The sequence below is a fragment of the Lepidothrix coronata genome, unplaced genomic scaffold (assembly GCF_001604755.1).
Source record: "Lepidothrix coronata isolate B3197 unplaced genomic scaffold, Lepidothrix_coronata-1.0 Scaffold12, whole genome shotgun sequence".
Taxonomy (NCBI): Eukaryota; Metazoa; Chordata; class Aves; order Passeriformes; family Pipridae; genus Lepidothrix; species Lepidothrix coronata.
In genome coordinates, this window is record NW_016690192.1 from 6,673,790 (window position 1) to 6,696,179 (window position 22,390).

The 22,390-nt window shown below is 51.2% G+C and overlaps 3 protein-coding genes across 5 annotated transcripts in view; all 3 read left to right on the plus strand.

Moving 5' to 3' along the window:
- The first annotated feature begins 806 nt into the window (after positions 1–806).
- On the plus strand, positions 807–11,521 carry AK4 (adenylate kinase 4). Of its 3 annotated transcripts, XM_017805734.1 has the most exons (6): positions 911–1,007; positions 1,268–1,351; positions 7,395–7,514; positions 8,789–8,988; positions 9,284–9,402; positions 10,212–11,521. In XM_017805734.1, the coding sequence occupies exons 2-6, from the start codon at positions 1,306–1,308 to the stop codon at positions 10,324–10,326; spliced, it is 600 nt and encodes a 199-aa protein (XP_017661223.1). In that variant the 5' UTR covers positions 911–1,007; positions 1,268–1,305; the 3' UTR covers positions 10,327–11,521. The 3 variants fall into 3 exon arrangements, with proteins under 3 accessions (XP_017661221.1, XP_017661222.1, XP_017661223.1); XM_017805732.1 differs by lacking the exon at positions 1,268–1,351 and having other exon boundaries at positions 807–1,007; XM_017805733.1 differs by lacking the exon at positions 1,268–1,351 and having other exon boundaries at positions 863–1,007; positions 8,816–8,988; positions 10,212–10,326.
- On the plus strand, positions 1,372–6,646 carry LOC108492890. The gene is made up of 2 exons (XM_017805731.1): positions 1,372–2,678; positions 3,468–6,646. The coding sequence occupies exon 2, from the start codon at positions 5,457–5,459 to the stop codon at positions 6,600–6,602; it is 1,146 nt and encodes a 381-aa protein (XP_017661220.1). The 5' UTR covers positions 1,372–2,678; positions 3,468–5,456; the 3' UTR covers positions 6,603–6,646.
- Positions 11,522–14,441: 2,920 nt separating the features above from the next.
- Positions 14,442–22,390, plus strand: part of DNAJC6 (DnaJ heat shock protein family (Hsp40) member C6) — a 42,084-nt gene continuing 34,135 nt past the window's right edge. Inside the window, exon 1 of the mRNA XM_017805720.1 lies at positions 14,442–14,679. Coding sequence (XP_017661209.1) covers positions 14,586–14,679 — 94 coding nt within the window. The 5' untranslated portion in view covers positions 14,442–14,585. The remainder of the gene's footprint in view (positions 14,680–22,390) is intronic.

The following is a 22,390-nucleotide window of genomic DNA, read 5'->3' on the forward strand; positions in this document are numbered from 1 at the left end:
ACAAACACACACACTGGGAGTGACACACAGGGAGTGACACAGACACATGGAGTCAAACACACACACACGCTGGGAGTGACACACACACACGGAATGACACAGAGACACACAGGGAATGGCACACACACACGGAGTCACACACACCACCCCCCGCGGTACCACCAGCCCCTGAGCACCGCGGGCTGTACTTTGCGGTCTCTGTCTGGGCTGTGCGTGTGCAGCTGCGATCGCGCGCCGTGTATGTGCGACCATTTCCAGCCTGTTTACACGCCGTGCATCCTCTGCGGGCTGTGCGTTCTCCGGCTGTGCATCCACAGGTTGTGCCTTCCCCGGCTGTGTGTTTGCCGGCTGTTTGCAGGCTGTACCTCCACAGGTTGTACCGGTACCATCGCGGGCTGCAGTTGCCGGCCGTGTCCGCAGCCCGTGCGCTCCCGCCCCGCTGTGTCCGCCCCGGTGGTCGCGGTCCCCCGCGGCCCCCCCGGCTCCCTGCGGGCACGGCCGTGCCGGGCGTGCGGGACGTGCCCTGGGATCCCGCGGAGCCGCTTCTATGGGCGGCGCGGCTCCGGGACCTCCCGCCGCTGTGCCCGCCCCGCGCCGAGCCGGGACGTGCCGAGCCGAGCCCAGCTGAGCCGAGCCCAGCCGGGCAGAGCCGCGGGGGCCCCGTCGGGCCGCGGGGCTGCGCGGGCGGCTGCGGGACTACAAGTCCCAGGGTGCCGCGGCCCGAGGGGGCGGGCGGCGGGAGCGGAGCGGCCGCGGGGCTCCCCCCGCCCTGCTGATGTGTACGGGCGGTGCGGGGGGAGCGGCGGGCGCGGGGCCGGGGAGGCTGACGCGTGTACTGCCCCGCACGGCTCCGGCAGCCGGAATGGCCTCCAAGCTGCTGCGAGCCGTGGTGCTGGGGCCCCCCGGCTCGGGCAAGGGGACGGTGTGCGAGAGAATCGCCCGCAGCTTCGGGCTCCAGCACCTCTCCAGCGGGCAATTCCTGCGGGAGAGCCTCGGCGGCGGCGACGGTGAGTGCCCGCGGGGCCGCCCCGTCGCGGGGAGCGGCGGGACCGGGATGTTCCTGCCCCGCGCATCTTCGACGGGGCAGCGATGGCGATGGGATGGGGATGAGGACAGGGTAGGGATGGGGATGAAGATGGGAGTGGGATGGAGATGGGGATGGAGATGGGATGGGATCCACATCCCCCCCACACACCCCCCGGATCGACCACAGGTTGTTTTCTTTCCGTGGATTTGGCACAGCTTATTCATTGCCTTCTCCCTCCAGCCTGAGCTGACGGAGCTGCCCGATAAAAGTGGGGTCTGATGCCGCGGGTGCCGTGGGTGTGCGACGGTTTTATCCCTGTCCCAGGTGATTAAGCTCCGGAGAGGTCGGTAGGAATAACCCACCTGCCCGTGCACTGATGGTTAACGGCGGCGTGTATGTGTTATTAATAACTTCATCCTGCCTCAGGTGGCTGTTCAGGGATGGGGGAAAAACCTAAAGCGGTGGATGGCAGATGGCTGGAATGCTGGTGCACGCTGTGCCCGCACAACACCCACGGTGGGAGGGATGCGTTGGGAACACGCATTTGTCCACAGGAGAAACCCTGCTGGGAATATTGCTTCGTGTCGTGGGGTGCTGTGGCCAGGGGCTGTGCTGTGCTGTGCCCTGTGGCTGGGCTGGGGGTGTTACAGGGTGCTGGTGTGTGCTCCCCACTCCTTATGAAACTCCTTTCCAGAAGCAGGGAGCTGGAGGAGGTGGGTGTCAGTGCCCACCCCTGCACAGGTTACCCCCTCGAGACTTTTTATTAGGGCTGGCAGCAATCCTGCGTATCCCATGTCTGACATCCAAGTGCAAACCCCATGGGAGATGGGATGTGCTGTGCCCGTGTCCCAGGCTGCTGAGGTGCTCTTGGTTCTGGTGAGGCTCTGGAGCAGCCGTGCTGCCCCCCAGCTCCTGCTCGGGTTCCTCTGCAGCTGCCATTAGGCAATCCCAGTATATTTCTTTTTCCAGCAGTTCCTTCTCTCCTTTGCTAATGTGTGAAAGACCGACCCGGGGGAAGCTGACTCATTGGGCAGAGGAACGGTGAAACGGTGTGGAGACAAAACAAGCCAGAGAACATAGAAGTGATTTCCCTTTTTAGAAGGGTGATGAAAACAAGGAGAAAAATTAGGGAGGGTGAAGTTTTGGAGAGGTACGTGGTGCAAGGGCGTTGCACACAGCCCTGTGCTGGTCACTCATGTAAAAATATCCAGATTTCCTTTGGTAAATAAAAAGGACAATAATATTTCCTTTGGAGGGAGGTTGAAAAGTTGGAAAATCTCGATGAGGGCTTTGGCTGAAGGACAGAAAGATGGGGTGAAAAGCCAGCAGAGGTGCAGCGTGTGGAGAGGCGCAGCGTGGTGAGACCGTGCCCATCTGGGAACTTCCACAATCAAGTTCTGAATGAGTCACTGTCTTGAATTTTATATTTCAGTTAGTGCTCTTGCTGTAGAGCTTCTCTGGGGACACTGGAGAAGGAAGAAGGGGCTGTGAATGGAGTTAGCTGAAGGTGTTTCCCAAAGTGTCTCGCATATATTCAGTATCCCAAAGGAAACAACACAGAGAAGTGCAGGGAAAATTACTCAGAAGGAAACCAGCCGTACGTGTGACATTCGGGTCCCACCTTTGACTCAGCCTCTGCTTACAGCTCTCAGTAAGCTCCAGCTATTTGCTATTTTTTTTTGCTATTTGCTTTGGACAAGCCGTTACATGACTGTGCTGCTGTGTGCCAGCTCTGGGGGAAACCAGGTGGAAGTAGATTCTCTTCCCAAGTTTATAAACTGTTCCACTGGCTTTGCATTGTGGGGGAGCTGGGGCTCTGCAATACCAACAGAATCATTACAGGCTCATCATCCCAGAGGGAGCCATGAATCCAGTGTTTTTAGAGAGTCAATGCACCAGGGATTTTCCTGCTTGCCAGTGCGAGACATAAAGTGGCCGTGGCTGAGGGTTCAGGCTGAGGGGGCACAAAGGGCTCCAGCTGCCGGAAGAAGCTGGAGAACCCGGCATGGAGAGCATTCCAGGCCCACTGCTGGTGTCCATGTTGGCATTCTCAGGGAACAAGGACTTCACAGCCAGACAAAGCCGCTGAATGCGTGGCTGCTCCTGAAGGGCTCTAAGGTGTGCTACAGCAACCCTGAAGTGCATCCGCTCCTACCCACGTGTCTCTTAATTAGAGTCTCTCAGTGAGTGGCTGCTCTGCTGTAGGAAAAGGCCTTTTCAACATCTTGGAAGTCTTAGAGGCTGTGTTTTTGGTGCTAGGCAGGGCTGCTGGAGGGTGGTGAGCCATTTCCTTGGCCAGTACTTGCCCCGGAACCTGAGTGGTCGTCTTTGGTGCTAGTGGCATTCCAGGCTCCAGGACTGCAGTTAATTTGGAAAACAACTTAATTGGCTTTGGCTGAGAGTCTGTGAGTCTTATGTCTGCCCTACTGCTCCCTTTCAGGTGCTTTGTTGGAGGCAGAAGTGGTTCCTATCCCTTCCTCGTGATGGATTTAATTTGTTAGCATCCACCAAGGTACACACAAAACAAAATTCCAAGGGGGATGTGGGTTGGCCCCACAGTCCTTCTCCCACCTTTCCCAGTTTTTTTTGCTGGCAGAGCCACACTGTCCTGGTTGGTGGTCAAAGCTGAACTCAGGGGATGCAGCCTGCTAGCCTTCTGCTTTTCCTTGGGGTCCCTGATATATCCCTGTGTGTGGGAGCAGCTGCAGTGCTCTGGCCATGGGGTCTCCCCCAGAACTGGCTGCTGCCCTCCAGGCAGATCCTGCTCTCCATCCAGTGTCATGGCCTGAATTTGGGGCCGGTCCAGGCTCCAGCTCCCCAAAATGACATCCTGATGCTGAGGACAGGGTTGGAACAAGGCCCTGGATTCAGTATCTGTGTCAGGAAAAAGGTCCTGGGGTCCCAAAACTGGGGTGACATCTGGTGTGGCTTAACTGCAGTGGAGCACAGACAACTGTCACTGCCCTGTTCGCACCCAAGGTTTCTCCTCTCTGTTAGTCCAGATCATGTTGCTGTAGCCTAAATAATAGGAAAAAAAACATGCTAAAGATTTTGCCATAGGGCAGAAAGTCCGGGGTTATCATGCAGGGTCTGGAGGTTATCATGCAGGGTCTGGAGGCTGCCGAGTGCTGTGTTTGGGAACAGCCTCTCCTCCAGCCTGTCCTTCCTGGCCCTGGGAGGCTGCTGTGTGGATCGTGGCCTCGGGAGTGGGACACGTCCCTCAGGGCTGTGACTGTGTTGCTGTGATAAAGAGGGACAGATCAGGGCCACGTGGGGGAAGCCACTGAGAGCTGGAAGTCCCACGAGTTAAAGGACAGATTAAACCCATGGTCATTAGATTAATGGGATTAATCTCATGGGTCAAAAGGCTGGGTTTGAGCTCAGCACAAACAGCACCTAAGGAGCCCTTTGCTACCTGGAGTAACTGCAGAGTAATGCCTGCACCCCCTCTATGCACCCAGCCACAGCAATGGGGATTTGGTGCTGTGCGGTTCCACAGGGGTGAGTCCCAGCTCCTCGTGTTGAGGGACTGCGATTTTCCACCCTGCTTGGGAAGGACTGCCCAAACCCTGCTTCCCTCTGGCCTGAGGCTGGGGAGGGCTGCATTGGGGTGGAGTCTTACCTGGAGCAGGCTGGGCTTCAGGACTGACAACTGGTGGACTGGGAAGAGGATAGCAACTGTTCAACTTGGAGTTAAAGGCTGCCTGGAAGAAACTCCAAGGGCTGTGGCTGCTGGGATAATGCATTCCAGCACATCCTGGGTATTGGGGGTCTGGAGACTGGGCAGCTCTGCAGGTCCTTCATGTAAAATCCATGCCTGTTCCTCCTTAGAGAGGGAAGGGGTGGCAGTGCTGCCTGTACTTTGGAGGAGGGAGAAGCTCCAGGAGCTTTCTGGAAGCAGTCAGCACTCTGTGCTGGTGTGTGGACCCCCACGGTAATGCATTCCATGTCCTCGTGCTGGTGTGTCCCCCCGGCACACACGGCAGGCACAGAGGAGCAGCATTCCCAACAGCAGGAATTGTCCATCACAGAGCAGTGGAGAGCTGACCACCCGTATCAGGGGCGTGGGAAAGCTGCAGCCTCTGGGATGCAGGACTGTGGGCCTGTATTCCCAGACTGTATTCCCAGCCCCAACTGGGGCTTGGTGTGTTTTGGTTTGCAGCTCCAGGCCCAGCTCCAGCAGCCCTGCCGAGCCACAGCTGGTCCCTCGGATGGCCACCCCTCCTCGGGGTGACAACCAGACCTTCTGTGGCAGCTGCAGCCTCTGTGGTCACCGGCTCTGCCCCAGGAGCAACCCTGCCCTGAAGACATTCCTGCCCCGGGAACATCCCTGCCCCCGGGATCAGCCCTGCCCTGCCAGGGAGCACGTTCCCTTCGAGCCTCTGGCACTGTGCAGACCATGTGAATAAATATCAAACCATGTAGGCAGATGCAATACTATTTCTGCCCTTGCAGGTCTCCATGCCGGTTGCATAAGTGTATCGTTTCCATCCGTGAGTCCCTTGCTTTCCCGAGCAGGATCACTGCCGGCAGCGCCGGTGACGTCTGGGCAGTGACAGAGAACTTGTCATTGAGAAAAGGTGTTTTCTGCCCTCAGTTCCTGGCAATCACTGTGGCCCTGAGCAAAGAGCTGCTCAGCAGGGCGAGCTGGAATGCCTTTATGGATCAGAGGGAGTGGGATGTGATCCCGGTCCCTGCGGTGACTCAGCCTCGCAGACCGGTGAGTCAGCGCCGGCTGCCTGCCCGTTCCGAGGCAGGTTGGATTCTGGATTCCAAAATTCTTGATTCTTGGCCCCTGGTCCAAGAGGAAAGGGGCTGGACCTCTTCTGGTGTCAGGAGAAGGACTTGTCACGCACAGTGGGAAAGAATATTTGCATTTTCCCAGCAGTTTCTTTGGATTTTGGATTCAACCCAGGAGCCCCACCTGCCCTGCTTTCCAGCCAGGCATCCTCTGCATATCATTTTGGGAGTTCACAAGGTTTCCTGCACACACCCAACCCCATACTCCCAGGGGGATCTGTTTGGGCTGGTTTCTCCCTTAGATCAGATGAATTCTCTCCAAGAACTGTACAGCTTGCAAAAACCCCCTCCTGCAGCTCAGGAATTCATCCCACAGCCAGGTGCACATGCTGCCCGCTTTGACATCTTGCTGCAGCCTGGAAAACCAGAGCCTGCCTCAAAATGCAGGATCCTGTGGCTTATTTTTAGAGAGGACTCATACTTTGAGAGGGCTAAAATGTGCTGTCCTCACCAGAAATCGTGCAACAAACAGATTGCAAAATTGTTCATTTCTGGTGACAGCTGCTGTGGGAAGAAGAGAAGGTGTCTGTCACGTCCTGGTCCAAGGGGAAAGAGACTGGACTTCTCCTGGTGGCAGGAGCAGGACTTATCACACATGGGGGCAAAGAATATTTGCATTCCTCAAACAGTTTCCTTGTGTCTCCAAGTGGCTCCAAGAAAATCACAGGCAAACTGTAATCACGGAATGGTTTGGGTTGGAAGACCATCTAAACTGGGGAGGTTGGAACAAGGTCCCTTCCAACCCAAACCAGTCTGTGATTCTATGATCTTCTAGTTCCACCCCCTGCCATGGGCAGGGACACATTTCCTGAGCCGAGATTGCTCCAAGCCCTGTCCAACCTGGCCTTGGACACTTCAGGGACGGGGCAACTAGGGCTTCTCTGGGCAAACCGTACCAGGGCCTCCCCACCCTCACAGGTAGGAATTCCTTCCCAATTTCCCATCTAACCCTGCTGTCTGTCAGTGAGAAGCCATTCCCCTTGTCCTGTTACTCCAGGCCCTTGTCCAAAGTCCCTCTCCAGCTTCTAGGAGCAGCTGAAGCCGAGTGATGCAGGAGCCAGGCAGAAGCCCAGGAAGGAGTGTTTACCTTGCAATTATACGTCAATTATGTTCTCAAGGATTTGCTTTTGGGAATAACTTTCTTATCGGAGCATATCTTAAGTAGAGGCTCTGAAATCTTCAAGCCCTGTGGGTGGGAAGCAGGTTCAGTGTCTTCAGGACATTTCATACCTGTGCCAGTGTCATCTGTAACTGCACTGGATCCATTTCCTGAACCAAAGGAGCTCCATGTGTTGGCACATCCAGCTGGTGCCAGTGCCCCTTGCTCTGTCAGCCAAAGGCTTGGCTGGGATCACCACGTTCCTGCTCTCAGGTATCTCAGGTATTTCCATTTCTCCAGCACCAAAATGACCATGTGGCCCCAGCTACCAAGAGCCGCTGTGAGCAGAGCGATGGATGAGCCATTTGAGAGGACAGGCAGGATTTGAGGGGGAGCAATATTTTTTAACTGGAAATGTCATGGGGTTTTTTTATTGCTCTTGGGTTTTTTATTTCTTCTCTTGAACAGAAGTTGGTGTCTTGGCAAAGCAGTACCTTGAGCGAGGCCTTCTGGTGCCCGACCACGTCATCACACGCGTGATGATGACGGAGCTGGAGAAGCGGCGGGAGCAGCACTGGCTGCTCGATGGTGAGTCCCCTCTGGACAGGAAAACGCCAGCCCCCCTCAAAACATCATCTTGCTGCTAATGGTTTGGCAATACCAGGAGAGAGAAAAGCCAGAAGGTGCCTCTGCTGGTGGAGGGAGGGGAAGCAGGAGCCCTCAGGGGCTGGGCAGGGACATCTGCCTGCGGGTCTTTCTTCCCCCTGCCTTTGGCAGTAGCACGTGCATGTCCAGCTGAGCCTTTGGCACGCGGCCGGGAAAGGGAAAGGCAGGGAAACGGGATGGGTTGTTCATGAAGCAGAGCCAGAGAGCAGAGCAGAGCTGGAGACACGCCAAGAAAAACCTCTTACTGCCTCAACATGTGTGTGAAGTGGTTCCTCAAAGCCAAAAGCTACCTGAGGTGGAGGGGGAGGAGATGCTGAGAGCAAACAGGTAAGGCCAGGTGTCCTTTTCCATGGCAGCAGGGTTGGAACTGGAATCAAACAATCACAGAATACCAGAAGGGTTTCGGTTGGGAGAAACCTTAAAGCTCATCTTGTTCCACCCATTGCCATGGGTGGGCACACCTTCCAGTAGCTCAGGTTGCTCCAAGCCCCATCCAACCTGCCTTGAACACTTCCGGGGATTTGGCAGCCACAGCTTCTCTGGGCAACCTGTCCTCAGAGGGAAGAATTTCTTCCCAATATCCCACCTAACCCTGCCCTCTGGCAGTAGGAAGCCATTCCCCCTTGTCCTGTTCCTCCAGGCCCTTGTAAAAAGTCCCTCTCCATTTTTCTTGTTGGCTCCCTTCAGGTCTTTAGGGTCCCTTCCAACCCAAACCATCTTGGAATTCTATGATTCTGAGCTCCCAGCTACTCACTGGCTTTTCCAAAGCAAAGGTACCACCCACCACCTTCAGAGGACAGGACCATTTGATCACAGTGTCCTTGATGCCCTCCATGTAAACCAGCAGCTTGTCCCTTATCTATGTACAGCACTTTGTTTCCTTCAGGTTTTTGCTTGTAATTCCAGCATTTCTTCCTGTTTTGCTGTTGCCTGTTCCCTCCTACTTGCCCCCAGCCCCCATGCAGGGACACCAGCCACGTCTTTGCAGGAAAATCTGAGCCCACAGCGACCTATGTGTCATATTTCAGGAGCTGGTGCTGTGGGAGCTATTTTTTATTGTAGCCATATGGTGGTGTCTGCCTTTCACACCACTTGTGCTACAGCACAGGGAGGAGCTGCAGTGGGTTTGCAGCTCTGGAGCTGCGTGATGGATGGGTTTGGTTCCATTCTTGCTGCTTTCCTACCTCTCATTCCAGCCCCTTTACATTGTGGTGACTGCACAGGTTTTCCTCGCACACTGGGACAAGCCAAGGCTCTGGACAGGATCTGTGAGCTGGACCTGGTGATCAGCTTGAACATTCCCTTCGAGACGCTGAAAGATCGTCTGAGCGCCCGCTGGGTCCACCCGGGCAGTGGGAGGGTCTACAACATGGACTTCAACCCCCCCCATGTCCAGGTAAGAGCCCATGGAGCCAGCTGGGAATGATCCATGAAAGGAAAAGATCAGACAAGCTTTTCTCTTCATGAGCTGGGATCCTGAAAAAAGCATTGAGAGAGCAATCCCAGGTAGTAGCACTGAGCACCGATTTGCCTGATGAGTTATGCTAAATGTTAATAGGAATATGGGATTTATGCTAAATGCTGTCCGAGATGGTGGATGGATGCAGAGCAGGATGAGGTGTTTGTCAGGGAGCTCCAGTTGGATGATGGGGCTGGTGGCCACATCCGCTGATGGTGTTTCCCTCCTGCAGGGCATCGATGACCTGACGGGAGAGCCCCTGGTGCAGCGCGAGGATGACAGACCCGAGGCTGTGGCTGCCAGGCTCAGAAAGTACAAAGATGCTGCAAAGCCTGTAATAGAGTTGTACAAGTGAGTTGGACCATGAGAAAAAAATCACAGCATGCCTGTAAAAACAGGCCCGAGTGCTGTTTCGCCAGCCCAGTCCTGTGCCCACATCCCCACAGCCCCAGGAGCCCCAGCACGGCCCCAGCAGATTTTTGGGATGCAGATCACTGTGCTCAGCAGCACAAGCCCAGCCTTTCATTGCAGCCAAGCCCTGGCCCCGAAGGGGCCTCCCTTGGAGGGAGTAGGTTGATCTAAAGGAATTCACAACTCCTGTTTGTCTTGCTGGGCTCCATAAAGAGCTTTGCCAGGGCTGGCAATGGGAGGGATATATTGGCTGTAGCAGAAGGCACAGATCCAGGGTGGTCCATGCCATGCAAAAATCAGTCCAGGGCCCTGAGGAGTTTGAGAGGAACATGGGGTGGTTGGCAAGAGGGCAGGAGAAGGGCAAGACTGGTGCTGGCTCAGATGGGTCTGCTGGGAGCAGAGGAGTGTTTCAGGGCTTGTCCCCTGGTAGTTTGGGGCAGTTGTGCCCTGGCCAACTTGGGAATAGATGGATTAACATAGGGTGACGATCCACTGCTGAAAAGGCGCGAGATCCTGGGAGTGTTTTTAAGTGCAGAAGTGCTCCCTGAGGGGCCAAAATCACCCTTGCAGGAGAGGGGGGAGAATCACAGAATCCTGGAATGGTTTGGGTTGGAAGGAACCTTAAAGACCATCTTGTTCCATCGGCAGGACACCTTCCACTAGGTTGCTCCAAGCCCCGTCCGACCTGCCTCTGGATACCCCTGTCCACGGGAAGGCCGGTGCTGACCTCTTCTCCCATCTCTTTCCAGGAGCAGAGGCATCCTTCACTCCTTCTCGGGCACTGAGACCAACAAAATCTGGCCCTATGTGTACACCCTGCTGTCCAGCAAGATCCCACCTGTCCTCTCGGACGAGGAGAACTAAACACTTGTGCCAAGGACCAGGAGTTCACTCCACCATGGATTTGGTTCCTCTGTGCAGTGCCAGGGCTGTGCTCAGATTAGGTGATGGTGTACTGGATGCCATGGGGGGGTGCCAGTATAGCCAGTGTCAGGGTGAAAGGATCTTTGTTTATAAGGTCAGATTTGTTAGAATAAGGGTTTTTTTCCTCTTTTGAGGCTATAAATTATTCCTGCCTATGGTCCATCATGGATCAGTGATGCAGACCCAGGTAATGATCATTCCAGGTTTACACAGCTTGCCATGGTGTCCTTGCCACCCCATTCCAACCCCCAGTCCCTGTTTGAGCCTACAATGTGCCATCCTGTTGCTCCACAGGACTATTTACTGCTGAGTACTCTCTAGGCTGAGTTTTCTTTCCTATAAATTATTTTATATTAAATTTATTTCTTAGAGAAATAAAGCTCTAGAAAGCAACACTTAGCCCAGTGGGAACTGGGGAGCAACATGGAAAACGTGTATACTACAAAGCTCAGAGATGTGAAGATCACATTTCCAGCATTAATATACATAAAAGAGGGAAAACATTGGAGGAAAAACACACACTTGTACTCCTTCCATAGAGAGAGATGAATTCCATGTTATAAAAAGCTGCTGTAAAGTCTGGTTTTTTGGAATGCTGTGAGACTGAGCAGGATCTGGACTGGGAATGAGTAGCACTCCTTTGTGCTTACCTTGTTTATAGCTTTTAATACTACAAGATAGTCATGTTATAAGAGTTTCTCCCGAAGATTTATGTGTGCTTCAGTTTTGGGGAGAAATCAACTCATTCCATCTTCTGTGCTGCCTTCGTCCCTGAGGTCTCCTGGCCATGGGGGTTCCCTAAGCTGTTCCTGCTGTGGCTGCAGCATCCCTGGCTAAATGACTCCCTATCCATAAAATCCCAGAGATCCTTCCTTTCCTGGGATGCATCCAGGGGCTGCCGAGGTGTTTCCTCATGATTTACAGCACCATTGGAGTGTGTTGGGGCCGGGCAGAGTCACTTTTCTCAACTGGAAGTACTGTCACCCTCTTTGGTGGTGGGATGCAGTACCTAAGCAATGGGGACATTCCCCCGTCTCCTCGAGTTGCCTTATTTTATAGCCTATATATTTAAGAAAAAAAAAAAAAAGCAAGATGTGTATTTTTAAAGGTTTAAAACAAACAAAAAGCGCTGAATTTTAGCATTGTCTTTTGGGATCTCTGCAGGGAGCTGCTGGATCTGCAGGATGAGCTGTCTGCCAGGGGTGCTCATAGGAGGGCACAAACCTGTCACTCCCTGCCACCTCTTTGATTAATTAGAGCAGCCTGGGCATGTTTCTGCTGCTGGACTGTCACTGAGTTTACTTTTGCTTGGAGAGTGGCCCTGCAGCAGGAGAGGGGGAGTGGTTTTTTAGGGATGCATGGGCTCCACACGTGAAACTTCAGCACACTTCCAGGTTTATTTATCGCAGCTGAGCCTCCTCTATCCTTGTGCTGTTGGAAGAGCTCCTGATGTTTGCTCTCTCTGTCAGAGCCAGCTTTGTCCTGGTTCTCTCCCACCAATGGAGCCAGAAGGGGCATCTTCCAAACACCATCACTGCCCATGTGCCACCTGCTCATCACCTGTCTGTGGGTGAAAGCAGTGCCAGGGGAGTGCTCCCACCCCACTCTGGGTGGGAATTTTCCAGATGGGAGCAAAGGGATTGTCAGGTTTCACTGTTGTCCCCAGGGGCCTTTCCTTTTCCCTGGAGCTCCCCTGCTGGGAGGCCACAAATCTTCCACCCCCCAATGAAATCCTCTTTAAGAAAGATTTTAGATTTTCCCATGACCCTCAGACGAAGGTCTGGGCTGGTTTTAACACAAATCTAGAAATAGCCAAAATGTGTGTGCTGTTTTCTTTCTAACAGCATTGGGCACGAGGGGAGGAGATGATGGGGGGTGGAGTGGAGTTTTTTAGGCTATAAAAGCAGCCTGGCCATGGTGGGTGGCTCTGCCAGGGCTGAATGCTGGGCAGTGGAGCTGCTCCCTGTTTTGCCTTGCCCACCTCTTGTGTCTCATCCTTCCCTCCTGCAAAATTCCTTCTGAAGAGAGACTTCTCCCATGCAATGCCCAGTGGCAGGACAGTGTTTGCAGATGCCTTTGCCCCAGGAGAGCCACCTGAGTGCTTCTTTTCCAGGCTCTGAGCCCTATAGTAGGTATAGAAATCCCGTGACTGTGGGATGGATTTTTCTACCAGACTTGTCGTACGATGCGTTTTCATAGACCAAATTCCAGCAGGGATGGGGTCCCATCCCTCCCATCCCCCTCACCCTCCCCTTTGGTACTTAACTGTGAATCTTAGACCTTTTGTAAAGTGACAGCAATTTTGTACTGACCTGAGATACTGTGTGGTGGGAGGAGGGTCTCCCCCATGGAATGTTAAGCTGAGTTTTCTTCCTGGAGTTTCTTCCCGGTGAATCGCTGCAGCTCTGCTACTGCTCAAACGATGTAAATAAAGGTTTTCTCCTGCTGATCCCTGTGCTGGCAGTGTTTGTATGTGAGTTATAACTTCACAAGGCTGGGTTTCTTTGTAGGAGCTGAGGAGGAGGAGCATCCCCACTGGAACACGGAAAATGCCCCCAGTTTTGGGCTTGGGAGCAATGCTGCTCTTTGAGTCCTGTCTTACAGCCAGGATACATTATTTGATATAATTTGATATACATTATTTGATATTATTTGATACAATTTGATATACATTATTCGATATAATCAAAAATATTGGTTAAAAATCCAATTCTGACAATGCAGATGATGCCACTTCCTCCTACCCTTCCATCCTGATCATAGAATCATGGAATCCCATATTGGCTTGGGTAGGGAGAGACCTTAAAGCCCACCTCATTCCACTCCCCTGCTGTGGGCAGGGACACCTTGTTGCATAAAAAGTCGTTTTTATTTTTCCTATTTAACTTCTCCCAATAAAGTCCTGGAGAACATTAGGCCCAAGGAGGCTCTGACTGTTGCCTGTGCCCCGTGTAATCTGTCACGTGTGGTTAGGACTGGGAATTAGACACCCTAAGCTGAAGTGCCTCCTCCCAGCGCCACCAGTTCGCAGATCCCAGCGCCTTTTGCTTTTTCCTTTCATTCCCAAACAGCAGCTTGGGGCTCTCAGTTCCCTGTTTGGAGGAAGCAGAGACTCAGGAATGATTCGGAGAGTAAAACAACAGGGTGATAAGCAGTGAAGCTGCTGCCTGGGAGGTGAGAGAGCAGAGGCACAGCTGAGTCAGCCTTGGTGTCCCTGGGTGAAGGAGCCAGAGCCAGCAGGAGGGGTGTGGGTGAAGCCAGGGTTAAGGATCGTGGCAATCCAGAGGCAGAGGAGGGATGTGTTGTCTTCATGCAGGTCTGCCTGAGGGTGCAAGGGCAGACAAACACAAAGAGGAAAAAGCTATATAAGCTAGAAAATGAACTCAGTCTAAAAACAAAAGTTTGGAGGTCAAAAAGCAGAGGAATATGCGCAGAGTGCCAAAATCCAGCTGGGACCAAAGCCTTGTTGTCAGGGGAGCTGGGGGCACAAGGGATGTGTCTCCATCTCTACAGCCTGACCTGCAGCACATGCTGGAATGCCTCTGGCCAGTCATCACCACCAATTGCTCCAGGGGAGCTTCAGGTTGGATATTAGGTGAAATTTCTTCATGGAAAGGGTTATCCTGGCACAGCTGCCCAGGGCAGTGGTGGAGTCCCCATCCCTGGAGACATTTAGAAGCCCCGTGGTTATGCCTCTTGGGAAGTTCAGTGGTGGCCTTGGCAGTGCTGGGGGAACAGTCTTACGGTCTTAAAGGGCTTTTCCAACCTAAATGATTCCATAATTCTATTTCCAATTGTATGTTTACAGCATCACTTACTGCTTGCCTGCCTGGAAGTGCCCGAGGTGTGCTTGGATCAGCACACTGCCCTTTTCCCAGCTCTGCAAAGCTTTAACATGCTACATCTCTGCTGAATCCACTCAGCATGTAACCTTCTCCAGAAAAAAAAAAAAAAGTTAGAGAAAAGGAAAAAAAAAAGCTGGCTGAGGTTTGTGCTGGGTGGCTCAGACCTGCAGACTCCAGATCCCAATCCATGCCACATTTTAGACGATGTGATATGTCTGCCTCCATCCTCATCCTTTCCTGAGTCTCTGTAATCCCAAAAATAACCCAGCAGGGCCCCGTAGCGTCGCGCAGTTCCCAGGCAGCAGCAGCGTCCCAACCCATGGCCGTCGCCCCGTGACCCGGGATTGCCGCTGGATGACGAGCGGAAAACCGGCGTGCGGGACACGGCCGGGCTCCCCATCGCTGTGCAGGAGCCGGGAGAGGAGGATGCACGGGGCTGAGGAACAAGGTAAGCAAAGCTTCCATGAGATTTCCATGGAAGACCAGCGAGACGGGGCGCGAGCAAATTTGGGGATGTTGTTTACGGCACATTTGTGCTGAGTAATCACCGAGAAGACACGGTGGGATCCCGCAGCTCTGGATAAAGCAAAAAACCCCCCTGCTTTAAAGCCTGATTATATAATAGGGTTGAGGGAAGGAATTGCACAGAAAACTGCTTCTGCTGGCAGGGCAGCACCTGCTGGGAAGGTGCTGAAATTTGGGAAGGTACACCTGGGCATGGAAGGTTTGATAACCCTGAATGCCGCCGGCTCCGCAGACCTCGATAGGAACATGAGCATCTCTTCTTGCACCCCAAAACAGGGGCTTGTGCATTTAGGGCTGTGAGAGCTATTTAGGCTGATTGAATTAAAAAAAGCTGATTTTTCAGGCTTAAAATAAGAAGTGTAATGGATTATTACTTATATAGCTTCTATGTGGACGGAACTGTCCCTCTTGCAGGAGAGGGGTTGGTGGAGATGTCGGTATAGAAATGCCTTTCGCTGCGAATTCCCCGCGAAGCTGACCTTCAACCCCCCCATTTTGTTATGCTGAGGCAAGCACAGAGCTGCATTGCCTTTAAAAACCCCTTTTCAGGCCAAAAAAAGAGATTAAATATGTAGCTAAATGCAGACATCCCTGCCTTTGCTGTGGTCCTGCTGAGCCAGCCCCAGCCGGGTGCTCTGGGAGGGGACAGAAGGGACAGGGTGTCTGTGGGGGCTTTCTGCCCTCTGCAGCTCCAGGTAGGTGTTTATCCCCCTTGGCATCACCACGGGAACACTGTGACTTTAAACCAGGACATATTTCATGTCTTGCTGGTGTACTTGTGCCTGTTTTTACTATAGTCTTGTTTTGGATACTGCCTAGGAGAGGAGGAGGAGGAGGAGAGGGAGGAGGAGGAGGAGGAAGGTGAGGGATATTTCGATCAGGTGTGCAAACTCCAGACTTTATTCTCCTGCATTTGGACCAGGGCCTCCATCTTCTGCTATCCCTCCAGCCGCATATTTCTGTTTGTCATAGCCATCCCTAAGGAAAAAAAAAAAATAAAATCAGCGTACCCAGCAATTCCGGTGGCACAGGCGGCACGGCGGCCACCCGGGTGGCACTATATTTAGCCAGCCGTGACACAGCCGCCTTGTTTGTGATCCCAGAAATGCTCCCAGCTGATAGATGCAGCATTTTGGAGTGGCTGCAGCCATTAAGGAGGAACTGATTTTGTCCTTGAGCCCGGTTTTTGCCGGCAGCGTAAGTGCCAATGTTTAATTGCTGACCCAACTAATCTGCCGTGCCGACGGCTTTGCCCTGCTGCAGCCTAATCCCGGGGCCTCTCACTGCACCCGCGGCCTGCCAGTGCTCAGAGCTGGGTTTTTGGGGCAGGATTTGTTGAAATCCATCCTGCTTTGCTGTAAAAATATGGTAGCAGCCTGTGGAGTATGAGGAAGAGGGAATCGTTGGATCGTGGGGATGGAGAGATTGGTACCCCGATGTGCCACGTAGGTTTTGGGGTGAAAATTGGGCTGTTGGGGCTTGACACTGTGGGTTTTACCAGAGCCCCAGCTCTGATCAGGTGGCTGAAAATCACCTTGTGAAGGGAATTAGCACCGACAGCATGAGAGGGATGTAGGAAGGGATATAACCCATCCACAATGAACAGCTGGACCCAAAGGAGTGGCTACTACTCTCCCAGAATCACAGAAATCATTCAGGGTGGAAGAGACCTATAAGATCATCGAGTCCAACCATCAACCCAGCCCTGTCAAAGTTCCAGAGATGATGGGATGCTCCAGAGATTAGGAGATATCAGAAGCTGCTACAGAGCTTCTCATGGGGGGGTCTGATCATTGCTGTATGTGTGGCATTTCATTGTGCTCAGATTTGGGGGAACAAGGTCTGGAAATCCCAGCTGTGCCTGTACCAGACAGAGATATTGTAATTCCCATCTGCCATAAAAATTAGATTATAGAAGATTCTTCAGGGGTGGAGAAAGCAGCCGTGGGAAGCTCTCCACATTAAAATGCTATAAACAGTAGTTTATTATTTATATGAAAGTATAAATAATTAATGCATTATGCTAATATTTATATTAAGTTAATATTTTATAGTATTTTTAGTATTTTATCATAATTTTAAATATTATTATACTGAACTATAAACAATATTTTATGAGCCCTTACAGTAGTTTACATCCCAATAGTGTATGAGGCCCTGTTTGATAGGCACTTTAAATGACATATGGATTTCTTTCTACTGAATAAATCCTTGTCTCCAGTAGCCAGAAATAATGAGGATGGGAAATTATATCATTTACATCCCTGAATTATGGCTGGGAAGCAGAGATACGGAGAAATTGGGTATGCAGAACAAAGTCAGACAGGGAGACTGAGGCAAGGACCAGGATTTGCTCCAAACCCTCTGAAATGGGATTTTTGCCATGCAGGGAACTTGGGAATTTATTCCCTTTCCCAAATCATGTGTAAAGCAAAAAAAAATGACCCAACACCCACTTGAATTCCTTTTCCAAGTAATAGTTTTCATGGAAAACTTTCCAGATAGAGCAGTTTGCTCTCAACTAGCAGAGGTTTCCTTGTGGTTTGATGTCTGTGTGGGGGTCTCTTATCCAGGCATGGTGGGGTGGGATGCACCAGGCTCTCCCATTTCCTCTCGGCACACATTTCCTCCTGGAATTTCTTTTCCACCCTGACAGATTTTTGCAGGTATTTAAACTGAAGCACAACCACACACAACTCCCAGCCTGGGAGCCACACGGTGTAATTATTCCAAAGCCACGTGGTGCAGACCAGCCCCTGCAATATTGCTTTCTGCTGAGTCAGCACGATTCATCTGCATGTCCATGGAGCTTTTGTGTCTTGAAGGCATTCCAGTAGTGCACTCCCAGATGAGAGACCAAGCTGTGGGATCCACAAGAGCCTGATTCAGTCAGTGCTGTGGGAAACAGCAAAGTGGGGTTTGTTACCTGTCCTGGTGCAAATGGGTCACCAGGAGAAGGATGAAGGTGTCCATCCCCAGCCTTATCCTTGCCTGGCTCCAAGGGGTTGTGATGTCCCTGAGGACCAGACTTCTGGCATCCTGTATCCAAAGCCATAGAAACCTGGAATGGTTTGGGTTGGAAAGGACCTTAAAGTTCATCTCGTTCCACCCCCTGCCATGAGCAGGGATACCTTCCACTGTCCCAGGTTCCTCCAAGCCCTGTCCAACCTGGCCTTGAACACTTCCAGGGATAGGGCAGACACAGCTTCTCCTGGCAACCTGTGCCAGTTGCAATCTATTCACACTCCAATGCAACTGGGTGTCTCTCCCCTTGAACCACATCCCAAACTGCAGAGAACCACATGGATTGAACCACCACCGTGGGCGACAGCACATCAGCCTTGTGGAGTCTGCTTGAGTATCACTCTGGAAACCATGAGTGTTATAAATCTGAACCCGAACTGCCTCAGGATGATGGAGATTGCATGAGCTGAGACAGACATAATTTTTAAATGTTTTATATTGCAGCCAGAACTACAAAGCCCCAATAATATAATTTTTCCCTTTAGTATTAGATAAAAATTGTGCTACCAAATTCTGGCAGATGGTAGAACCACATTAATAGGGAGGTGTTGGGTTTCTGGCCAACCCTCCTGTGCCATCAGATTCACCTGTACCTCCCCACCCTGTCCCTTATGACCTCTCTTCCGTATCCATGCAAGACAATCTGTCCCATTGAAACCTGGAGTGAGGATGTTTCCCCTGGCCCATTCCTCCCCTGGAAACTCTCATCCCATACATCCTAAAGTGCAATAACCATGGGAGTGGACGAGGTGGGTGACAATCTTCAGCATGTGTAGGCAGTGCCAGCTGTGATTTCCCTCTGTTTTCATGGAAAAACTTCTTTCATTGAGGGATCCTTGTTTGGAGCTACCTGAGAGCCACGACCTGACCATTTTCATTAAGTTATTTGCTGCTGGAGCCTGACCCTGAGCACAGCAGCTGGAGCTGATGCAACCCCAGGACGACACTTGGTTGTATAATTTTTCTCCCTGTTTTTACCAACGGCTATTTTCCAATGCAAACAACACCCAATGCTCAGATTTTTCTTAGGATTTAACCACTTACCTCACAGTGAATGGGAAGTGATGAAAAAATGATAGTTAGGCCACAAAATATCTGATTTTTACCGAAATACCTGATTTTTTGAATGGCTATGCAGCCTCCAGTTTTCCAACAGGGACTTCCTGAGCCAACAGTTCCTATTTAACGGCCTCTTATAGATCCGCTTCCCATACATTTATCCTCTTTCTTTGTGAACCATGTACATTTTTAGCATCTCCAACAGCCCTTGGCAAGCAGTTCTGCAGCTCAGCATTGCTGAGGAGCCACGAAAATCCTTGAATACTCCAAAACAAAGTCTTGGGCTGGAATGAGTAAATTGTGTATCATCCCTGACAGCACTTTAACAAGACTAAAAGGCATGAAATAAAAAATATGCTGACACAGCACTACACTTGATGGTGTGGGCTCTCACAGAGAGGAAAGGATGGGACAGAAGATAGAGAGAGAGCTGAACACTTGTCACATCCTAAGTCATCCTCAGTGGGGACACTTGAGCAGCTGAAGCTCCAGCTGCCAGCCAGGCACTGACATTGTGCTGGGTTTCACTGCAGCAAAGGCTTGAGGCTTCTTCTAATGAAGGAAAACAAAGGTTAAATTGAGTCTAATGCTTAAAACCAACTCAAACCATCTCAGAGGTCTGTTTGCTTTTTGTTAGAGATGAACAAGACAGGAAGACCCAGATTGGAAGTTCCTGAAAATCATGGCAGGTTAATAAGGGATTAGGTCATTTAACCTACCTTCATGTCCACATGAATCCCCACACAGCAGCCCTGTTTGCCCCTGGCACACCACATCCCACGCTGGGAACACTGCACTGCTCATAGGCAGGCTGTGACAGCTTCTTATTCCTCCAGCAAAGCCAGACAGGGACATACTCCTACATCCAGAGAAAGGGACCACATGGCCATCCTTGATTCCAGTCCAGATAACACTTATTATCCCCAGCACAAGTCCAGACACTGGTTTGAAATCATATTTCTGGCCCAGTACCAAGAGCCTGGACCTGTTTTGCTGTCACGTACCTGTTCCCAGAGGAGTGCAGGGGGATCGATGCTCCTGGGCAGCCCATGGCACTGCCCAATCATGAATGGAGCCTCCAGATGAGAGGCAAGGAAGTGTGATCCTTGCTGTACAGCTCACAAAACATATGGAAGGTGTCCCTGCCCATGGCAGGGGGTGGAACAAGATGAGCTTTAAGGTCCCTTCCAACCTACACCAGTCTGTGATTCTGAGTCTGTAACTCTGAGGCTCTGAAGGCTCTGAGCAATCTGGTCTAGTGGAAGGTGTCCCTGCCCATGGCAGAGGTTTGGAATTAGATGATCTTCAAGGTTCCTTTCCCACTCAAACCATTCCATGATCCTGTGATTCTATGACTCTATGCACATACACAAGGACTTCTTGCAGAAACACCTTGCACAGGGAGAATTCAGCACTCACAGTGGGATACCTTTGGAACAAGTGTTCACTATATCGAGTTTTAAAGGCATTGGTCCAGATATTAAATTAATTTTCAAGCTATATTTTTAATTCTAACAACAGCCCCCCAGCTTAATTGTGCTCATGAAGAATTAAGAGTGTAATATTTCACCTGAACTGTTCAGCTAATTGGAGGAGAGGTGGAGAAAATGAAATTGCACCTCAGTACAGTTGATGCTTGATTACAGCTATGAAGAGAGACTGTACCCAGGAGAGGCTGCAACCCAGACAGAGCAAAACAGCGAGGTAGAGGTTGGCAAATCAATTTTTTCCAAGGTCAGTAACAGGGAGGGTTTGTATCTCTTGAGACCTGAGCAACACATAATCCTCCTTAGCATGTCCTTAATGTCTCCCCCAGCCCTCGTGGCCCCTGCCAGGCCTGCCACTCAATCATGGCTCATCTATAGTCTGTCGTGGCATCAGCCACCAATCAATATATCTGCAAGGAGGGCAATGAATAATTGCGAGGAGCTGATTCCCTACCTCTTCCTTCCTCACTTTTGAAAGTCATGTGCAGTTCAACACGTACTTTGATTGTGGTTTGGGTTCTTTTGCTGTAGCATTTTTTATACTGTAGATCTCTGAGAGAGAGAAACCACGTGGCCCTTCATGAGCCCAACTTAAAGGGAGAAATGGGGGAGAGAGGAATGTTGCTTTATATGTTCTCTTCAGCTAAACTTCCCATAAGGCTAGAAAACACATGGATAAGCACAGCTTCCACTGAATCTCATCCAACAAGCTTCCCTAATCCCATCTCCTTGTGTTTGTAGCAATGGCAATTACAAGCAAGGGTGCGACTCTGAGGTCTGTTTCCTTCTCCCTCCTCTGTCCCAAGGTCCCCCGGAGAGGCTGCTCTGTCCCTGTTTGGTGCTTTCAGAATCCTCTTTCTCCAGGCTGGAGCTTCAGGCTATGGCAGTGATTCCTATTTGGGACTCCTTGGAAGGAAAGACAGCCATGACCCCCCAAAATCTGGGGCATATGTGTAAGGAAATGAATTAATAATGGATTCAACAAGGAGTAACATTTTTTCTTTTTAAGTATAACTGTGCTCTGCCTCTCAGACATGATGGTGGCACGAACATTGGGTCAGGAAGGTTGAGCCAGATGTGCTGTGAGGCTCATCGTCAGTTGGGTACTGACAACAAGACTGTGGCTGGAGGAGTAAAAATTCCAGACCTCTTATGGTCCTCAGAGAAGGATGAGCTGTAATTTCTGCTGGAATGTACCCTTATTCCATGAGAACATTTTCAGCTGGACTTTCCTTTTGCTGCGCAGTGCAGACAGACCCTTCCTGCTCACCAGTGAGAGATGATTTCTGGATTTAGAATACTGAGTTTTGCCTAAGCTGAGCTTCTGGAGCTGGTGGATAGAGGCAGAAGAGCATGCTGGAGACCATAGGTGATGGTTTAAGATGGGATAGGTTGTGCAGGGTTTGTGTTGTGCCAGATTCCCCAGGTCATTCCCTCTAACAGGCTGCTCTTCCTTCCAGTGCAAGTGGGCTTGGGTGCTCACGGAAATTTTACCCAGCCCTCACGTGCCCCCTGTTTTGAGAGGCTATTTTGTTGTGTTTAGGCTGTTATCTGCACAAGCAAAACGCATGAAAATCCTCCTGAAACCCCAAATTTCCCATTTTTAGCCCAGAGCACAGGAATTGTCATATCCTGAATTGACCAGTAGAGACAAACAGAGATGATCTCTAGTAAAAATCACAGAATTCTAGTATGGTTTGGGTTGAACCTTAAAGACCTTGTTCCAAACCCCTGCCATGGGCAGGGACACCTTCCAGTAGACCAAGTTGCTTCAAATATAGAAAATAGCTCAGAAAATACCTGTGATTTCATTTTTTCTTTATTAGCTTGCTGCATGTGGGTGCCAAAAGGGAGTCAGACCCATTCCTACTATTAAGTGTTGCAATCCATGTTTTGCTCTGTACAGACTAAGGTATTGAGCCTGGTAATAAGGGGTAGAAAACTAAGAATCCCAACCTTGAGTTCAAGCTGTTACTGCTCCTGACTGCAAACATTTACGTCAGGTTAGTTCATTTCAGTTTGCTGCTTGTAAATCTGCTCGGGCTTTTCTGGGAAAATTCTGGG